The following is a 20,273-nucleotide window of genomic DNA, read 5'->3' as shown; positions in this document are numbered from 1 at the left end:
CCCCAAGGCTACTGTTTTGCAAGTGAGAATCTGGAAGGCACCATGGGTATGAGGAGGTCTAGGTGAGACCCCTGGTCTCCCTGGGCGTGGGAGATGCAGTGGATCATCTACAGAGGCCACTTGGGCTGGAGCTGGCAGGACAGAGTTCCAAAAAGCATGAAGGACACAAAGAACGCTCTGGAAATCTGCTGAGGGGTTCCCTGGAAGCACGAGCTGAAATCCTGATGCGGGTGTGTGGGAGGAAGTCTACACACACGACAGGGAAAGATCACCCTGGAAGGCTCGGGAGGGCCGGCCCTCTGAACACACTGGGGCCAGGAATAGCAAAACCTGCCATGGGCTGCCAGGTGCTCAGAGGGGTTCCATCAGCTGAGGAGAGAACTCGAGCAAAAGGTGGCTGAGGGTTCGAATAACAATGTCCAAAGCCAGCCTGAAAAAATGAGCCCCAATGGGGCTCGCTGCTTCAAAGTGACACGTTTTGGTCTCAGAACAAAGCCCCGGAGTATTTATAAGAAGACCAGAATGCACAGCACTCTTCAACAGGGGGCATTCGCCTGTCTGTCAGCCCAGTGCCAACAAGATTGCAAAGAAGCAGGACAGCTCTCATAATTAGGGAGGAAAAAATGATTCTTCAGTAGAAATAGACCCAGAAATGCCACTGATGATGGAAAAGATGAAGACTCTGAACTCCGTTTGACATTATAACCGCGTCCTATGTGAGAGAAAGCAGCGAGATGACATCAAGCTGATTCCAATCAGCTTTCAAAGAAATGGTCTAATATTAAAAAAAAAAAGGCAGGGGGCTGGAGTGATAGCACAGCGGGTAGGGCATTTGCCTTGCACACGGTCGACCCGGGTTCGATTCCCAGCATCCCATAGGGTCTCCCGAGCACCGCCAGCAATGCTTCCTGAGTGCAAAGCCAGGAGCAACTCCTGAGCATCGCCGGGTGTGACCCAAAAAGCAAAAAAAAAAAAAAAAAAAAAGTGAGCAGGAGGGGCTGGAGCCATAGTACAGCGTGTAGGGCAGGTGCTTGCCTTGCACACGACTGACCAGGGTTCAATTCCCCCCCCCTTAAGCACCGCCAGGAGGAGGCCCTGAGCACTGCTGGGTGAGCCCCGAAAACCATAAAGAAAAAAAATGAGCGGGATTAATCAGATTTACTAGTAAGGTGTCCTTCCTAACCCTTAACCACCACACCCCGCCTCGGGTGAGACCTGGGGTCCGTCCCTGGCAGGCAACACAGAACGTTACTGGGAAAAACCCCATATGGGTCGAAGGGCTGATACTCTGACATCTCTCCATCTCTCCCCATCAGAACCTCAAGGTGAGGACAAAAGATTTTGGGGGGCCGGGTTAAAACCAATCTGACTATCACTAACCTCCCCTACTCTCAACCCACCTCCTCTCCATCTCCCCCCGCCCAGCATATTACGCAACAATGTACAGAAATCGCACCCTCCTGCCCACGTGACCACGCGGGCCGCATCACGCGAATGCCTCCGCGCCACGTGGCCGTCCCGCACCACATGACCCGGGCCTGCGCCAATGGGCACGCAGCCCGCGAGGGGGAGCCGCTTCCGGGGCCTTGGACTGTTTTTCTCCACTGAGGCTGCGCCCCGCGCCCTGATTGGCTGGGAGCCGGCGAGGCGGCGCGTGCAGGCGCACAGCAGCCGCGGTTACTAAGGGCTGGAGCCTGGCGAGGCCGCCGGCGGCTGGTGCGGCTCAGGCCCGCGGCGGGCGTCGTCGTCGTGTTGTTGTCGTCGTGTCATCGATCGGAGCCCCAAGCGCTCGCCATGCCGAACCGAAAGGCCAGTCGAAACGCCTATTACTTCTTCGTGCAGGAGAAGATCCCGGAGCTGCGGCGGCGAGGCCTGCCCGTGGCCCGCGTGGCCGACGCCATCCCCTACTGCTCGGCCGACTGGGCGGTGAGGCGGCGGCCGGGCCCCGGGCCACCTGGGCCGGGCGGGCAGTTGGGCCGGGGCCAGGCGGGAGGGACGGCGGGGGCCTCTCGAGCAGCCCCTGCCTGATGGGGAGATGGGGGGGCGCCCCAGGCACCCGGAAGCCCCGCCCCCGCCCCGTCTGCAGGAGAGGGGGTCCCGGGGTGGGGTGGGGGGCTCACGCAGCCTTCCCCCGGCCCCGCAGCTACTGAGCGAGGAGGAGAAGGAGAAATACGCAGAGATGGCGCGGGAGTGGAGAGCCGCCCAGGGCAAGGACCCCGCGCCCGTGGAGAAGCAGGTAGCGCCGGGGTCGGGGGAGCCGGGGTCGGGGCCTGGAACTGAAAAAGGCTCGTTGGGGGCCGCACCCGTTGGCACGCAGGACCCACTTCCGGCTCTGCACTCAGGGATGACCCCCCGGGGGGTTGGGGGGGGACCCTATGGGGTGCCCGGGGACCAAACCTGCATCAGCCGCTTGCGAGGCCAGCGCCCCATCTGGCCCCAGATGTTCCCGGTTGTAAGTTCCCCTCGTCCAGGGCTGGTCTGGGAAATGAAACCCCTCTAGGGTCCCCCCTCGGCCCCCAAACCCACCCCGGCTCATCTCCAGCCAGTGCCCCGGGAAGCTGCGGCCAGTTAGCCCACGATCAGCGGAGGTTCCCACGGGGTCTCTGTCAGGCCGTTTCCCAGCCGCGGGGGGGCGGGATGGGCCACTTCGAGGGGGCTTGGAGGGTTTGAGCTCAGCCGTTAGCCAAAGGGCCACCCAGCTGTGGTTGCCCCGAAACCACCGCGCCAGGAGGAGTGCCACATGGCGGGTTTGGATCCAGGGCGGCCCTGCCACGGCCTCAGTCCCGTTTGCATAAACTGGAAAGATGCCACTTTAAAACGTAGGGTGGTAGGGGCTGGAGCAATGGCACAGTGGGTCGAGTGTCCCATCTTGCATGCGGTGGACTCAGATTCAAGCTCCTCCATCCTGTATGACCCCTGTACAACTGCCAGGAGTAATTCCTGAGTGGAATTACTCAGGTGTCAGCCATGAGCATCTCTGGGTGTGACCTCCCCCATGCAACCAAAAATACTCAGAACTTTGGTTGGTAGGGAAATGGTTGGCTCAGCCCTGGTGGGCTTGGCTGCATTCTTTACCTCCTAAGGTTCCATTCTTTTTGTTTCTTGTTTTTGGACCCACCTGGTGATGCTCAGGGCTTACTCCTGGCTCTGAACTCGGGACTCACTCCTGGCAGGCTTGAGAGACCATGTGGGGTGCTGGGCATTGAACCCTTGTAGGCCTCGTGCAAGGCCAGCGCCCTCCCCGCTGTGCCAGTGCTGCGGGCCCTACAGTTCTGTTGGTAAAGCGTCAGCCAGGGTGCACATCCAGGAGAGCTGTGCTGGCCTGTGCTGAGAGAGCTGGAGTCTGAACAGAAGCTCTTCAGTGGGGTTTGTGCTCAGAGGGACTTGACCAGCCCTTGGTTAATTGACTCATTTCTTGGAGTTTGTTAGGCGGCGTCATCCCCAAGTGTGTGAGCCGATAATACGTTTGTCCCCAGGTTTCAGCCTCATGGGGCTTTTTCACTCAGAGGGAATGGATGTATCAGCGTGACTAAAGTTCTTTTTGTTTGTTAGTGGTGTTTCTTCCTTGGGTCACACCCGGTGATGCTCAGGGTTACTCCTGCCTCTGCATCCAGGAATCACTCCTGGGGTGCTCGGAGGGCCAAATGGGAGGCCGAGGATTGAGCCCGGGCCAGCGGCATGTGAGGCTGGACCATCTCTCCAGCCCCTGCGTGGCTGATGTGCTCTGGCCAGGGAGCTGGTGTGCGGTCTGGGGTTCTAGGGGAGGGGGAGGTCTCCTGGGGAAGAGCGTGACGCTGCAGTGGCCAAGTTGGGGGCCACCTTTTTTCCCGTGTTTTGTTTCTGGGTCTTACCTGACAGTGCTCAGGTCTGATCCATGACTCTTCACTTCGGGGTCACTCATGGTGGGGCTTGGGGGACCCTCTGGGATGCCGGGTAGTGAATCGGGTTCTGCTGCCTGCAAGGCCAGCACCCTCCGCTCTGTGCTCCCTTGCCCCACCTCTTCCTTCCTTCCTTCCTTCCTTCCTTCCTTCCTTCCTTCCTTCCTTCCTTCCTTCCTTCCTTCCTTCCTTCCTTCCTTCCTTCCTCTGGTGTTTGGGTCACACCTGGCGATGCTCAGGGGTTATTCCTGGCCCTGCACTCGGGAATTACTCCTGGCAGTGCTTGGGAGACCCTGTGGGATGCCAAGGATCAAACCCAGGTCAACTGCGTGCAAGGCAAACGCCCTCCCCACTGTCCTATCGCTCTGGCCTGAGCGTTTCCTTTTTTCGGGCTTACTTTCCGAGTAGGAATAGAGAGGAGACGGGTGACAGACAAGCTGTGTGGTTGGCTGATCTGTTACCATCAGGGTCCAGAAAGTTGGCAGTTTACAGCTGACTTTCGGGGACTCAAGAATGATGCCTGCGTTTGGGGAGGGGGTCTCATCGGTGCTGGGGGGGTCAGTGCCATCAGCAATATGTGTGCCGGGGTCCAGCCTGTGGTGTGATTGGCCTGTGGTCAGGGGTCAGCTAAGCCCCTGGAGTTTGGGGGCCATGTGACATGGGATGCACCCAGGCCTCCCTTGGAGCTCTTTCCCCGGGCGCGTGTGGATCGTGCCTGCCCAGGCCGCTCTGGTGGAGGGTGGCTGTGAGAGGAACAGGTGTGAGTGTCCTTCTCTTCTCAGAAGCCTGTCTGCACCCCGTTGAGGAGACCCTGCATGCTTGTGCCCAAGCAGAACTTCTCGCCCCCGGATATGTCAACCTTGTCTCTAAACAGTGATCAAGGTAGAGTAACAGTGACCCCTAGGGCGCTCACACCAATAAGTCAGCGTACCTTTGCAGGTGGGTGGCAGGGAAATGTGCGCTGGTGGAGGGACGGGTGTTGGAGCACTGTCTGACAACCCAAGTCCCTGGGTATCTCACGGTGATTCAGTTTATCCCAAGGTGACTCAATTTTAAAAAAAGGCAGTGTATTTTATTCATCTTAACCTGCATCTCAGAGATGTTGACTCAGGTGATTTGCATTTATAGGAATAACACTGAGTGTTTTTTTCTTAACAGAAATCTGTTCTCAACTCCTGCCACTTATTATTAAACATACTTCTCAGATTTTAACGTGTAGGTGGACACCTCAGTGCATTTAGGTTATAAATGTACAGATGAATTACCGAGCCAACTTAGAAAAGAGCATATTACGACGAGTCCTTGGAATTCTGACTTTTTTTTTTATTGAATCTGGCTAATTCTGGTCAGTGAGCACCTAATATTCGTATTTTTATTTTCTCTTCCTTTAGAAAATGGGTAGGAGGGGGCTGGAGCGATAGCACAGCGGGTAGGGCGTTTGCCTTGCACGCGGCCGACCCAGGTTTGATTCCCAGCATCCCATATGGTCCCCTGAGCAGTGCCAGGGGTAATTCCTGAGCATAGAGCCAGGAGTAACCCCTGTGCATTGCCGGGTGTGACCTAAGAATAAAAAAACAACAACAGAGGGGCCGGAGCGATAGCACAGCGGGTAGGGCGTTTGCCTTGCACGCGGCCGACCCGGGTTCGATCCCCGGCATCCCATATGGTCCCCCAAGCACTGCCAGGAGTAATTCCTGAGTGCAAAGCCAGGAGTAACCCCTGAGCATCGCTGGGTGTGACCCAAAAAGCAAAAAAAAAAAAAAAAAAAAAAAAAAAAAAACAACAACAGAAAATGGGTAGGATTGTCATGGACATATAGGTGAAAAGTAAAGGACTGAGCTCAACTGAGCCGAATAGTTTATCCCAAAGAGTTTCTACACCACTGTCCTTGGCTTGATTTCCCAAATCCTTACACTTGTTAGAAACGGCTCAGAGTGTTGCATCGTTATTCTGGAGTCTGGCCATCGGGCCGCTAAGTTGTGCAGGTCTGGGTGTGAGTTGAATGAATTTGTTGCTCAGGAAGAGTTCAGGGTTACACGTTCCTCCTGTAATTGAGTCTGTTTGGTCTGGGCTGATGGAGCTGACGGTTTTCCTGTCAGAGCGTTTGCTCCCGAAGGCCAGGGGTGATTCTGCTTCCTCTCTGTCACCAGCGCTCCTGGGAGGCGTCTTCTACTTCCTGAACATCTTCAGCCACGGCGAGCTGCCCCCGCACTGCGAGCAGCGCTTCCTGCCCTGCGAGATCGGCTGCATCAAGTACTCGCTCCAGGACGGCATCATGGCGGATTTCCACAGCTTCATCAACCCAGGTGCGGGGCCGTGTCCTCCACGGCCAGCCCTCCCGGCGTCTGACTACTGTCCCCTGCCTCTGCTGCTCCCAGAAAAACTCTGTTTTGGGGAGCCAGAATGATAGTACAGCAGTTAGGGTGTTTGCCTTGCATGCGGCCGACCTGGGTTCGATCCCCAGCATCCCATAGGGTCCCCTGAGCACCGCTGGCTATGACTCAGAAAGCAGAAACAAACAAGCTCTGTTTTTCTCTTGCAGGTGAAATTCCACGAGGATTCCGGTTTCACTGTCAGGCTGCAAGTAAGTGTGGCGAGCTGGTGAAGGCGTCTGCACTCAGCCAACGTGGGCATCCTTGGGGGAGGGGGCCTTGGCACCGGGAGTATCTTGATGGTGCGGACACCGGATATAGAGAGAGCAGGGGTTGGGGAGACGGGCCGCAGGCAGGGGCTGCTGCTGACCGGGGTCAGTCCTGACTTCACGATACTCGTCCCTTTGGCGCTGAGCCCACGCCCCTCTCTCCCGCAGGTGACTCTAGCCACAAGATTCCTATTTCAAACTTTGAATCCGGGCACGACCAAGCGACTGTGTTGCAAAATCTCTATCGATTCATTCATCCAGCCCCGGGGATGTGGCCACCCATCTACTGCAAGGTAATCCCCGCCAACGCTTGCCTGGGAGGTCAGTGCAGATGCCCCCAGTCCAGGAAACGCTCCTGAAGAGGTTTTCCCCATGTCGGCCTGGTGTACACAAACATTCCGTCTGAGCAGGTGCTTTGCTCGGTGTTTGGTATTGAAGGCTCGAGACTGCAGAAGCTGAGCATGTTTCTGCTCTGATTCTTGAGATGCATTCAGTGTTTTTTAAATTTATTTTTATTTATGTATTTCCTTTTTGGGGTCACACTCGGCGATGCACAGGGGTTACTCCTGGCTCTGCACTCAGGAATTACTCCTGGCGGTGCTCAGGGGACCATATGGGATGCTGGGATTCGAACCCGGGTTGGCTGCGTGCAAGGCAAACGCCCTACCTGCTGTGCTATCACTCCAGCCCCGATTCAGGTTTTTTTTTTTTTTTTTTTTGCCACACCTGGTGATGCTCAGGTGTTACTCCTGGCTCTGTGCTTAGGAATTTTTCCTGGTGGTGCTCGGGCGACCATCTGGGATGCTGGAAATCGAACCCTGATTGGCATTCACCTCCCCGCTGTACTTTTGTTCTGGCCCCTCTTCAGTATTTTGTCATCTTGAAGAATGGATGTTCATACTGTATCCTGTCGCTGTAAGAAAAATGACCTCTTCAGAGTTGTCTTTGTTTCTTTGTGTGATCTTTTGGTCTACACCATTCTAGGGTTCTAGGCTAGGAGTTGATGGAGTTTCCCTTTTTTGCTTATTGAGGTTACCATGAACAGACATTTTTGATTTCTTTTTTTGCTTTTTGGGTCATACTTGGTGATGCTCTGGGGTTACTCCTGGCTCTGCACTCAGGAATCACTCCTGGTGGTGCACAGGGGACGCTAAGGGGTGTCAGAGATTAAACCCAGGTCGGCTGCATGGAAAAGCAGGTACCCTCCCCACTATCCTATCACTCCGGCCCCAAACACGAGCAGACTCTGAATGGTGATTCCGTAGCTGCCTTCCGCAGCCTCCCTTAGCCTGTCATAAAGTTTCAGCACTGCTGTGTGCGCGCAGTCCCCCAGACAGCCCTGCCGCTCCCAGCCCCGACTGGCCCTCGCTCTGAAAGGATCAGCATTCATCCAGAGAAACGGAAAACAAATGCCAGTAAACACAAGTCATTTTCCCTCCAGTCTGATGACAGAGCCAGAGTCAACTGGTGTTTGAAGCACATGGCCAAGGCGTCGGGTGAGTCTCTCCCATGTTCACTGCCGTGTGTGCGTCTGTTCCCGCTAACTGCAGCTGCTGATGTGTGTTTCTGTTTGCTGGTGGAAGAAATCAGACAAGATCTAGAGCTGCTCACCGTCGAGGATCTCGTCATGGGGATCTACCAGCAGAAATTCTGCAAGGAGCCATCCAAGACCTGGATCCGTAGCCTCCTCGACGTGGCCATGTGGGATTATTCTAGCAACACCAGGTGTGTGGGCTGGGGCCCTCAGCCAGAGGGTCAGTTACTGCTTTGTCCGCTGTGAGAACCAACAGCTGCCACACAAGCTGACACGGTTCTTTATCACGTGGAATTTCTCTCTGGTCAAGGAATGCTTTTTATTCCCTTAGGGAGATTATTATATAGAACTCTTGACGCTTAGAGAATTCTCGTGCTTACTGCTACGTAGAAGAAATGCTGGAGCAATAGCACAGCGGGTAGGGCGTTTGCCTTGCACGCAGCCAACCCGGGTTCGAATCCCAGCATCCCATATGGTCCCCTGAGCACCGCCAGGGGTAATTCCTGAGTGCAGAGCCAGGAGTAACCCCTGTGCATCGCCGGGTGTGACCCAAAAACAAAAAAAAAAGAAAAGAAATGAGTAAAATGCCCAAGTACTTTCATTTTGAAATAACCCCAACTGTCGGGGAAAGTTGCAAAAAGTGATCCTGTTAACAGAGTGATCCTGTTAGTCTTCCATGTTGTGTAATCACTAGTGCTGTAACCGGTTCCTTAGAGATGTGGGTGTGGACGTAACTGCCCCTCCTCTGGCTGTTGGGAGAGGGTTGCTGACACGCCTCCTCTGCAGTGTAGAACCAAGGCCCCATGCATGACAAGAAGAGTTGGCAGGGACAGGGTCGGGCCGGGCTGTCGACCAGTCAGTTACCCGACCCGGGGGGCCTGTCATGTCCCCTAGCTAGTCTGGGCACAGCCCTGGACCCCCTGCTGGCCTCTGCAGCTGCCGGTCACTTACTGCCCCTCCAGCCAGTAGAGGCCGCCTGACCATGGTCTCTGCCTCTGAGAGAGTCCTGGCTGCTGCCCGCACGCGCTGGCCCCCGTCACGGGGGGGATCTGGGGGGAGAGTGTATGCACCGTGCATGGGCCTGGCGGTGCTGGGACTCGGGCCCTTCCTGGCAGGCCGGGGACTGTCCCCGCTCCTCCACCTTTTGATGTGGCTCTCCCGATATCATGGTTTCCAGTTACTTTTCCTCCGGGTGCCTTGGGCGCTCGCTTCCCTGCTGAGTCTGGTTGGGCGGATGGCTGAAGCCGACTGTCCCGCGGTCCCACGGCGCTTGGCTTCAGGTGGTGGTTCGTGTCTTTTGCCTGTGACCCCTGGTCGGTTCCTTCCCCCGCACCAGTGCCAGTTGCCAGGCCTGTGTGAGCGAAGGGGCGGGTTCGGGCCTTCGGCTTTTCCTGATCTTCCGGGCTCGGGGTGCTGGAGAGAAACGCCTTGCAAGGCAAGCCCCCCCGTTTATGGGGAGTGAGTTTTGCAATGTCTTCATGGTGCCGCTGGTCTAGATTTCGTGTCTCTCGTTCGTTGCCGTGGCTGTCGGGATCGAGAAGGCTTTGTGCTTTGTTCCTCAGCTGCTGGCTGGCGTTTCTGCATCTTCACCGTCATCGTCATTCAGTCCTCCTGGATTTTGTAGTTCTGATTTTGTTTTGTTTTGTTTCTGGGTCACACTCGGTGATGCTCAGGGGTTCCTCCTGGCTCTGCACTCAGGAATTACTCCTGGCGGTGCTCGGGGGACCATATGGGATGCTGGGATTCAAACGCGGGTTGGCCAAGTGCAAGGCAAACCGCCCTACCCGTTGTGCTATTGCTCCAGCCCCTGTAGTTCTGATTTTGTAGTGCTGATTTCACCTCTCTGAGCTCAGGGGTCGCTCCGCAGGGTACCGTGCCTAACCGAAGGGCGAACCTGTGACTTGCCGTCTGCCCGGCCTCTTTCCTGGCCCTAACAGATGTCAGGAGCTTCTGGGGTGAACCAGAACTTCCTTGTCAGTGTAGCCTCTCCAGGCCCCTTCAGTCACCCCAAGAGCGGCTCCACAGGCCCTTTCCCCGGAAGGGACCGCCCCAGTCACATTCATCTGAAACAGGCATGTTGGGGGGCGAGTGTCGAGAGCTGGGGCCAGAGCTGTGGTGTGGCCGGGAAGGGTGGCTCTGACGGGCGAGGCTCTTGGAGGCCGGGCAGGTAGACTCCCCTTGCCTGAGCACTGAGGAGTGGCAGGCTCGACTCCATGGTGGCTTCCAAGGGCCATCGGGCTCTGGTCAGCTGACAGGCACAGGACGCGGCAGCGTGAGCGCGTGGGACTTCTTCAAACATGATTCTTGTTGGAGTTGTTTTCGGTCTGCTTTAAGTTGAAAAAAGTAATTTTTTTTCTTGTAATCCATAACAATTATTTTACTTTGATTTATTTCTCAGTGTTGTAATCTTTATTAATTTTTTAATTAAATTTTTCTTAGTGAATCACCGTGAGGTACAGTTACAAACTTATTAACTTTCATGTTTGCATTTGGTTTACATCCCTCCACCAGTGCCCATTCTCCTCCACCAATGTTCCCAGTATCCCTCCCACCACCCCACCCTGCCTCTGCAGCAGGGCATTCCCTTTTGTTCTCTCTCCTGTTGGACGTTGTAGTTTGCAATAGAGGTACTGAGTGGCCATCATGTTTGGCTATAGTCTACTTTTGTCACACAGCTTTCAACCCGAGTGGGTCCTCCCAACATTCTCTACTTGGTGTTCCCTTCTCTATCTCTGCTGCCTTTTCCCCCAGCATGTGAGGCCAGTTTCCATGCTGTGGGGCAGACCTCTTGGTTCTTATCTCTACTACTCTTGGGTGCTAGTGTCCCATTCTGCTACTTTATATTCCACATATGCGTGTGATCTTTCTATGTCTGTCTCTTTCTTTCTGACTCATTTCACTCAACATACTTTCTATGTTGATCCACTTGTATGCAAATTTCATGATTTCATATTTTCTAACAGCTGCATAATATTCCATTGTGTAGATGTACCTAAGTTTCTTTAACCGGTCATCTGTTTTTAGGCAATCCGGTTTTTTCCAGATTGTGGCTATTGTAAACAGTGCTGCAATGAACATAGAAATGTAGATGTCATTTCTACTATACCTTTTTGCCTCTCCGGGATATATTCCTAGTGGTATTGCTGGGTCAAATGGAAGCTCAATTTCTAATATTTTAAGAATTGTCCATATTGTTTTCCAAAAGGGCTGAACCAGTCGGCATTCCCACCAGCAGTGAAGGAGAGTCCCTTTCTCCCCACATCTGCGCCAACACTGGTTGCTTTTTTTTGGGGTGGGAGATGTGGGCCAGTCTCTGTGGTGTAAGACGATATCTCATTGTTGTTTTGATCTGCATCTCCCTGATGATTAGTGATGTCGAGCATTTTCTCACGTGCCTCTCAGCCATTCGGATTTCTTCTTTGGAAAAGTTTTTGTTCATTTCATCACCCCATATTTTGATCAGGTTGGCAGTTTTCTTCTTGTGGAATTCAGCTAGTGCCTTGTATATCCTTGGTATCAACCCCTTATCGGATGGGTATTGGATAAATATCCTTTCCCATTCTGTAGACTGTCTCTGTACTATGGTCACTGTTTCTTTTGAGGTGCAGAAGCTTCTTAGTTTGAGATAGTCCCATTTATTTATCTCTGTTTTCACTTGCTTGGCTAGTGGTGTGTCAGCTTTGAAGATACCGTTGGCTTCAAAGTCGTGGAGGGTTTTGCCGACCTTGTCTTCAGTGTACCTTATGCATTCTGGTCTGATGTTAATCCATTTTGATCTGACTTTTGTACCTGGTGATAGGTGGAGATCTGAGCCCATTTTTTTGCATGTAGTTGTCCAGTTTTGCCAGCACAGTTTGTTAAAAATGCTTTCCTTGCTCCACTTCACATTTCTTGCTCTCTTATCAAAGATTAGATGATCATATATTTGGGGGGGTGTCAGAATATTCAACCCTGTTCCATTGGTCTGTGGCTCTGCCTTTGTTCCAGTACCATGCTGTTTTAATTACTACCGCTTTGTAGTAGAGTTTGAAGTTGGGGAGGGTGATTCCTCCCATTTTCAGAAAAAAGTAATTTTTTACCCTAAGTGATTTTCAACCAGGTAAGGAAATGAAGGAACTGGGTGTATAAAGCCCTTAAGGCCAGGGTTCTAAAGGTTTTTTTTTTTGGCACAGGTGCAAGTGGCATGAAGAAAATGACATTCTCTTCTGTGCATTAGCCGTTTGCAAGAAAATCGCGTGAGTTGGAGAAGGGCCTGTCAGCCACAGGTTCTCAGCAGCTGCCGCTGGCGGGGGTCGGGGGGGTGGGGTGCAGCTCCTCCTACTAAGGTGACACTCAGGACTGATCCTGGGCTGGAGTGACAGGACAGTGGGGAGGGAGCTCAAACTCTGGCCCTGGGCTGGAGAGATCGCGGCATCCCATAGGGTCCCCGAGCACTGCGAGGAGAGATTCCTGAGAGCAGAGCCAGGAGTCGGCTCTAAGCACTGCCGGGTGTGACCCCAGACAGACAGACTGACCCTCTGCGCTCTCTCGCCATGGGGGCTTCTGGAGCCGGAGCGCCAGGTGCCCTGCCGAGGTGGTCCTGGGAGAGGGTCAGGTTGGACTGCGGCACTACAGCCCTATTGTTTTTTGGTTTGGGACCACACCAGTGGGGCTCAGGGCTCTGAGCTCAGGGATCACTCCTGAGGGTCTCAGGGGACCCTGTGGGATGCCTGGAGCCGAATCGGGGTCAGCCACATGTAAGGCAGGTGCTGTTCCTGCTGTGCTGTCACCCCGGCCCCTTGTGGCGCTATGCTTGATGCTTTCCTCTGCGTGCCTTAAGTATTCGGGCGTTTGGATCACGCTCCTTGTCCCATCCCCCTGCAAGCACGCTCCGGGTGCCAGAGCCAGGCGGTGTGTGTTAAGTGTCATTTCTTCTTTGACCTAAAATCCCTCCCTCCCCCACTTGATCTGCTTGGGAACAGTTTGTTTCCGAAGCTTTGCTTTGGCGGAGTGGTTGAAGCTGGGCCAAGCGCGGCGCGGGACGGGGGTCCGCCCTGACTGCCCCTCCCCCCCAGGTACTGCATCAGCAATTCCCTGGCCACTCTCTTCGGCATCCGGCTCACCGAGGCGCACATTCCGCTCCAGGATTACGAGGCCAGCAACTGTGTGACGCCCAAGATGGTGGTACTGGACGCAGGACGTTACCAGGTGAGGCTGACCAGGCTCTGGGCAGGTGTCCACATCCTGCTGGGGCCGGCCTGGCTCTGGTTCTCCGCCTCTGACTCTGCTCACCTCTGCCTGTCCTTAACCCAGCGGGACCTCGGCCCATGTGCCCTGGGTCCAACTGTGTAACAGAGTCCTGAGAAAATTCCGATTGGCAGTTAGTCTCGGTACAAGACTCATCCGGACATTTATCTTAGGAATGAGCTGCCGGGCTGTAGCTGATGTGAGCATGTGGACTGTCTGGAGAAGTCGGGGAGGTGACCCGGGTGGCCCCCTGCTGCCTCTCCCTCTCTGGGACTCACCGCACAGGACAGCACAGAGCATCGCAGTGGGGGCCCGAGGGGCGGGGCTGCTGGAATCGGGTCTCCAAATCAGGACTTGGAGGATGATTTTATGGGGACTTTCTCTATGCGAGTTTCTTTTTTTGTTGTTTTGTTTTTTCGGGTTGAGGGGTCATACCCGGCGATGCTCAGGGGTTGCTCCTGGCTCATGCACTCAGGAATCACTCCTGGCGGTGCTCAGGGGACCCTATGGAATGCTGGGATTCGAACCCGGGTTGGCCGTGTGGAAGGCAAGCGCCTTACCCGCTGTGCTATTGCTCCAGCCCCACTACGTGAGTTTCTTGGACCCTGCGCTGACCCTCACTGTAGAACTGCGTTCTCGTTATAGAGGTTAATAGCTGGTAGAACCAAGTGCATCATATATAGTGCTCTACCTGGAACAGGGCTGACCACAGATGTTGATGGGTGCTCCCAAACAGTGCTCTGGAACTGGGTGAGCGTCAGGGTGTGGGTCCAATGCTGTGGTGCCCGGGGTCCTGTGGTGTTGGGGTGACCTGGCCCCCATCAGTGCTTGGGGTGCTGGGGTTGGCTCCTGGGTCTGGGCTGTGTCGGGCCTGTGGGAAGGGCTCTCCAGACGGAGTGAGCCCTGAGGGTCGCCCTGGACTCCGGCTGCTGGAGTGAAGGACAGGCGTAAGGAGGGTGTGGGGTGACCGGGGGGCTCGGGCGGGGCTTGCTTATGGATCTTCGTCTTCAACCTTGGAGCCGTGTGTGTCCCTGAAGCCACTGTCCTGGCATAGCGTTTGTGGGTTTGTCACGGTCACAACTGCAGAGGGCGTCGCTGGCTTCCTGGCGCGGGAGGCCAGAGCCCAGTTGAGCCCACCGCAGGCAGCACCCAGTGGGCCACGCCGCTGGCCCCTGTCCCCCGTAGCTGCAGTGAGCCAGCCCGGGGCGGGTCTCGGAGCACTGGGTGCCGGCTGGCCTGCATGCGGGGCCTCGGCCCTCCCCTCCTGCCTCCCTGGCCAGGGCCTGGGCCTGGGTTTGGGGCCACAGTCAGTGGACTCTTCCTCCTGGATTTCTTGAAGCGTCCTGGACCCTCAACTTCGCCTCTCATGCAGTCAGGTGGCGCCGTCGGTGCCTGGGGTGCTGTCTGCCCGTCAGGGGTCCCCGTGTCAGGTGGTGCTCAGAGGCCCCGCAGCGCAGACCTCCCGTGCAGGGCATGTGCTCGGCCACCTGAGCCACAGCCCTGCCCAGAATTCTTGGGCTGAGATTTCCGGCTGGCCTGGCCCCCACTGCCTTGGACTTGTCCCTCTCTGGCCACTTGTCCACCGCTGACCACACACCACGCCCCCGTGGGTTCTCAGCCTCCTGCCAGGGCGGCCCTGCTGGCGCTAGGGCCCGACCTGCACTTTCCGCGCGTGCCACTAGGCGGGGCTCTCGGGCCTTTGCCTCCCGCTGTTCCCGCTGCTCAGAAACAGCAGCAGGTGAGAGAGAAATCGGGGCTGCAGCCTTCCCCAGCCCATGTGGTGATTTCCCTCCTCCCCACACCGCTGAACTCTAGTCAGTAAGCGTGCCGTCGTCCCTCGGGACCTTGCCCGCGCCCTTTTGCAGAATGCACCTCTGAAATTGGTCACACGCTAGGTGAGTGTTTGCATCCTTTAAAACAGTGATTCGAGGGGCCGGAGCGACAGCACAGCGGGGAGGCTGCTTGCCTTGCACGCCTCTGCCCCAGGCTTGATCTCCAGCATCCCCTGTGGTCCTCTGAACCTCCACAGGAGTGAGCCCAGGCACCGCCAGGTGTGGCGCAAACAGCAAAAGCATACATAGTGTGGGCTGGAGTGATAGCACAGCGGGTAGGGTGTTTGCCTTGCACGTGGTCGACCCGGGTTCGATTCCCAGCATCCCATAGGGTCCCCTGAGCACCACAAGGAGTAATTCCTGAGTGCAGAGCCAGGAGTAACCCCTGTGCATCCTCAGGTGTGACCCAAAAGGAAAAAAAAAAAAGCATACATAGGGTGATTTGAACTAGACGTCGACGATCCCGTGATGGCGAAGAAATCAACCTTTCCCCACTTCGCTGTTCCTCGCAGAAGCTCAGGGTCGAGAGTCCAGGCTTCTCCCAGTTTGGCCCTTCGGTCCAGGAGCAGAGGGCCAGCACGCCCGGCGGTAAGAACCTCGGGTGGCCTCAGAGTCCCAGCCCGCTGGGCACGGGTGCGGGGGGCACAGGCTGCAGGAAGCGCGGCTCAGATCGGTTTGGAAGTCAGAGTCCCGCACGGTTTCTGGTGGCTCGGGCACCCCCGGCGGTTTGCATGTGTGCGTGGCTCTGCAACGGCACAGCTGAGTGCAGTGGACACCAGAGCTTCGCGCTGTGGATGCGGCGATGGCTGTGGGGAGACGGGGAAGGGTGAAAATATCTCCAAACGGGTCCTGAGAGCTCGAGCGGAGATCCCGGCGGGCTGGACCGCGTGCTCTGGGGGCTGGCGGGGCCGGCGGGACTCGGGAAACGTGACTCGGCTGCGCCCTCTCTTGCCTTCCCGTGTCCTAGGTGACTATCCCTCCGGGGTGCGGCTGCCGGGCCCCAGCAGCAGCGTCCGTGGCCGAGGCATCACGCGCCTGCTGGAGAGCATCTCGAGTGCGTCGGGCGGCCTGCGCGGCTTCCCCGGCTGCGAGGGCCCGCTGGCGCCCTGCGCGCCCCACAAGGACGGCTACAGATCCTTCTCCTTCTCCTAATGATGGTGCTCTCGATTCCCGGGACAGTCGCCGGCCCGCCCCTCTTCCCTTCTGACTACAGCCATAGTAAGCAGACAGGTCGCCTCAGCCATGAGCGGCAATACTGTGCGAACAGCTAATTTGTAAGGAGATTCGATTTCGTAGATTAAAGATGCTTGTGGATGGGGAGGAACCTGGCGTTGTGCTTTGTCCTTGCCGCTGCTCGTCCCCCTGGGGGCTTTGCGGGGATGCCCCTTCCGGCCCTCCCAGAGCTGTGCTGGGGGGATCGTCACATCCTGACCGCCAGGGGAGGTCAAACTTCTGTTCTGGAAGATTTTACAGTAGCGTCCTTCTATTTCTTCCCCTTACAAAGTGTGGCGCCTTCTCGGAACTGAAAGTAATTTTTAAAATTTCTTTCTCAAACAAGATTTTTAATAAACTCAAGAATGAGAAGTCAGAATGAGCAAGATGATGTCATACTCCCTCCCCCACCCCAACATAGACACACACCATCACCCCAGCCACGGTCAGATCGTACACACACACATACACACACACACCGGCCACGGTCAGATCCTTCCCACCCCAAGGCTCTCAGCTGGAGGGGCCTGTTCGCCGCGGAGCCGTGGACAGGCCACTCTTGCCACAGGTGCGGGCCACGTCCTGATTGTGGTCTGCCTCCAGACCCCGAGAGCCAGCTGCCGTCTGCGTGGGACTCAGGGGTTTTTCCTCCTCAGCAAACCAGAGAGCACTCGAGGGGCAGACCCTCACCAAGTCCTCGTGACCAGGCAGGGAAGCAAAGGCCCCGTAGGGCTGGTGGGTGTGGAGGCTCCAGCCGATGTCTCCTTGCCCGCCGCACCCCCCCCCCCCCGCTCCCGGTTGGCAGGGCTTTGGAGGGGGGACAGTTGACAGAAAGAGACTTAATGGTAATGTTCGCTTGTGAAACAATAAAGCTCGCACCCCCAGGCCCAGGCCCCCTGCGCTCATCGCTCAAGTTCCAGCTCAGAAATGAGATGACCTGGATTGTGTTTTTTAAAGGTCAGATCAAGGCCGGAGTGATAGCACAGCGGGGAGGGCGTTTGCCTTGCACGCGGCCGACCCGGGTTCGATCCCCGGCATCCCATATGGACCCCCAAGCACTGCCAGGAGTAACCCCTGAGCATCGCTGGGTGTGACCCAAAAAGCAAAAATAAAATAAGGTCAGATCAAGTCAAAACAATCCACTAGCGCCCCCTTCCTCCCACCAAGAGTAAGTTGGAGGAGAGTAAATGCCTCTCAGAGCCCATCCAACCCCAAACCACGCTGCCAGCCCCGTCCAAACACTCCTCACTGCTCAGCAGCATTCAGGGGCCCGGGAAGGCTCGAGTGACGGTCCCCTCAGCGACCATTATTGGAGGCTTCCCCACTCCTGTGGCCAGTAGCGTGTTCGTGTGCCCTGGCCACGTTTGCAGCTTGAGTCGCCATTTGGAGCTCACGACAGACCCCACCCCTATCCGTGGGAGAAGCCCTGAAGACCTGGGGCAGGGCCGCCGGCTTCAGACCCACCTCTGGGGCCGAGGGGCTCCGTGAAGACTGGAGCCCGCGTCTCCTCAGCTCTGCATGACAAGCTGACAGGCCTGGGTCAGGGACACGGAGATGAGGAAAGCGGGTGTCCTGGGCCTGACAGTGACGGTGGGAGTGCATCACTAGCGGCCGTGAGACCCAGACACCACACGGCCAGAGGTACCCACACAATTGCCTCGCAGGCAGTCCACCCGGGTTTGATCTCTGGCATCCCATAGTTCAGAAATGAATCTGCCTCCAGCTGCTTTCAACATGATCCCGAAATGCTTATGGTCGAGCTAGAGGAGTCCTAACAGGCCAGTTCAGTATGTCCTTCCCCTCGGGGGTCCTGTCTCTTAGGCTGTAACAGTTTGCAGCAAAACCATGCATTTATGCTTTCTAGAATGTCCCATTTTGCTGCTGGGTAGTTTTGCCACTACCCCAAGTCCGTCCCAGTCCCACGGCGGGACCTCCCTTTTGGGGTGTTAGGAACTACAGAAACTGAAGCCTGAGTCAAGTAGTTATGACCAAGTAATTATGCCCAGGAGTAGATATATTTCAGCATCAATCAACTCCCAAATATTAGGAGCATAGCGTTAATGGTCTTCTGTGTTTAACCAAAGAACATTGCTCTCTAGTAAAATATAGAAAGGCTATAGGGGAAATAGAAAAGCAGGTACAAACATACAGCACTTCAGATACAAACCGTACAAATACAAGTTCAGAATTACCGGAAAGTTTGGGCTTACAAGTAATCAAGACTGACTTGGCACACTGTGACAATGAGAGGTAAAATACAAGGGAAAGGTTACAGATAAGCTTTAACTAAGTTAGGGATGCTAGCAGGGGCATGTTAAACTTCTCAGGGAGGGAGAAAGGCGGCAATTCACTGATTAAGCCTAAAGCACTTAGGGCTAATATCCAACACAAAGGAAAGGTTGAAGATAGACTTTAACCAAGTTAGGGATGTTAGCAAGGGCCTGGGAAGCTTCTCTGGGAGGCGGAAAGGGGCAATTCCCCAGTGAAGCCTAAACACTTAGGGTTGATTCCCAACTCCCTGCCACTGTGCTATCACTCCAGGCCCTTCACCTGGTGCCTTAAAGGGCAGACAAGGAAGTCAAAAGATGGTTCAGGGGCTGGAGCGATAGCACAGCGGGGAGGGCGTTTGCCTTGCACACGGCCAACCCAATTCCCAATCCCAGCATCCCATAGGGTCCCCTGAGCACCGCCAGGGGTAATTCCTGAGTGCAGAGCCAGGAGTAACCCCTGTGCATCGCTGGGTGTGACCCAAAAAGCCAAAAAAAAAAAAAAAAAAAAGATGGTTCAAGGGGCTGTCCCCATAATCCGGCAGGAGAGCATTTGCCTTGCGCGTGGCCGACAAGGATTCAATCCCTGGCATCTCATAGGTTCCCACAAGCACCGCCAGGAGTTAGCCCTGAGCATCACAGGGTGTGACACGAAAAGCCAAAAAAAAATAAAAAGTTTTGCAGTGGTGGAGGGAAGTGGGCATTCTGGTCTGACCTGGGTTGGAATGTTGCGTGCATGAGAGCAATATTATGTGAGCAATATTATAAACCGGTGCCTTAAATATAAATAAAGATGAGCCTTGGATGACGTATATGACCCAGTTTTTTATTAAGAAAAGACAGCTCGGGGCTGGAGCAGTAGCACAGCGGGTAGGGTGTTTGCCTTGCACGCAGCCGACCTGGGTTCGACTCCCAGCATCCCCTAGGGTCCCCTGAGTACTGCCAGGAGTAATTCCTGAGTGCAGAGCCAGGAGTAACCCCTGTGCATCGCCAGGTGTGACCCCCCCCATAAAAGAAGATGGCTCAAAAAATACTTGCAAATTATTTAGTGAATCTTTTTCAGAACTCCGAGTGCAAAGGTTATGACAAGTCAAATGTGAGGTGGTTAGTTTTGGGGGGCGGGGGGGGCGCTTAACGCCTTTCCTGTCTGTTCATTTCCCTACTGTTGAGTTCTTTGTGCAGTGTGGAGAATAAGCTTTTGCATATCAAGATTTTCCAAGTATTCTTTGTGACGTCTTTTTACTAAGACTTTCATGAAGCAGAATTTCTGACTTGTTTTGGGGCCACACCTGGCAATGCTCGGGGCGGACTCCTGGCTCCACACTCCGGGGTCCCACCTGGCGGGGATGGAGTCCGGGTCGTCCGCGTGCCAGGCAGGCGCCCTTCCCGCTGTCCTGTCAGCCCCAGGGTTTCTGCTTTTAACCAAGGCCTGACGTATGGGTCATTTCTTTCTCTTTCCTTTGCTTTTTGGGTCACACCCGGCGATGCTCAAGGGTTACTCCCGGCTCTGCACTCAGGAATCACTCCCGGAGGTGCTCGGGGGACCCGATGGGATGCTGGGACTCGAACCCGGGTCGGCCGCGTGCAAGGCCAGCGCCCTCCCCGCTGTGCCACCGCTCCAGCCCCGAGGATCACGGGGTTCTTTCACGGGGTGTGTCACTGGCTTCGCTGCTGCACCCCTGG

General features: G+C 55.6%; 1 protein-coding gene across 1 annotated transcript; it reads left to right on the top strand.

Annotated features, from left to right (window-relative positions):
* The first annotated feature begins 1,794 nt into the window (after window positions 1–1,794).
* Window positions 1,795–16,462, top strand: MAEL (maelstrom spermatogenic transposon silencer). Its single transcript, XM_004613728.2, has 12 exons — window positions 1,795–1,926; window positions 2,144–2,236; window positions 4,661–4,760; window positions 6,029–6,184; window positions 6,421–6,462; window positions 6,688–6,812; window positions 7,961–8,015; window positions 8,103–8,244; window positions 12,226–12,288; window positions 13,108–13,240; window positions 15,624–15,699; window positions 16,079–16,462. The coding sequence occupies exons 1-12, from the start codon at window positions 1,795–1,797 to the stop codon at window positions 16,261–16,263; spliced, it is 1,302 nt and encodes a 433-aa protein (XP_004613785.1). The 3' UTR covers window positions 16,264–16,462.
* Window positions 16,463–20,273: the final 3,811 nt, after the last annotated feature.

The sequence above is a fragment of the Sorex araneus genome, chromosome X, assembly GCF_027595985.1.
Source record: "Sorex araneus isolate mSorAra2 chromosome X, mSorAra2.pri, whole genome shotgun sequence".
Lineage (NCBI taxonomy): Eukaryota > Metazoa > Chordata > Mammalia > Eulipotyphla > Soricidae > Sorex > Sorex araneus.
This window is presented reverse-complemented; position numbering and strand designations above follow the sequence as displayed.

Bases quoted from the DNA above. Each gene is read 5' to 3' on its own strand.
- MAEL (XM_004613728.2), top strand. From the start codon at position 1,795: ATGCCGAACCGAAAGGCCAGTCGAAACGCCTATTACTTCTTCGTGCAG. The intron at 6,813-7,960 runs GTAATCCCCGCC...TTTTCCCTCCAG, and splicing joins GGCCACCCATCTACTGCAAG to TCTGATGACAGAGCCAGAGT. The intron at 8,245-12,225 runs GTGTGTGGGCTG...TTTTTGGCACAG, and splicing joins GATTATTCTAGCAACACCAG to GTGCAAGTGGCATGAAGAAA.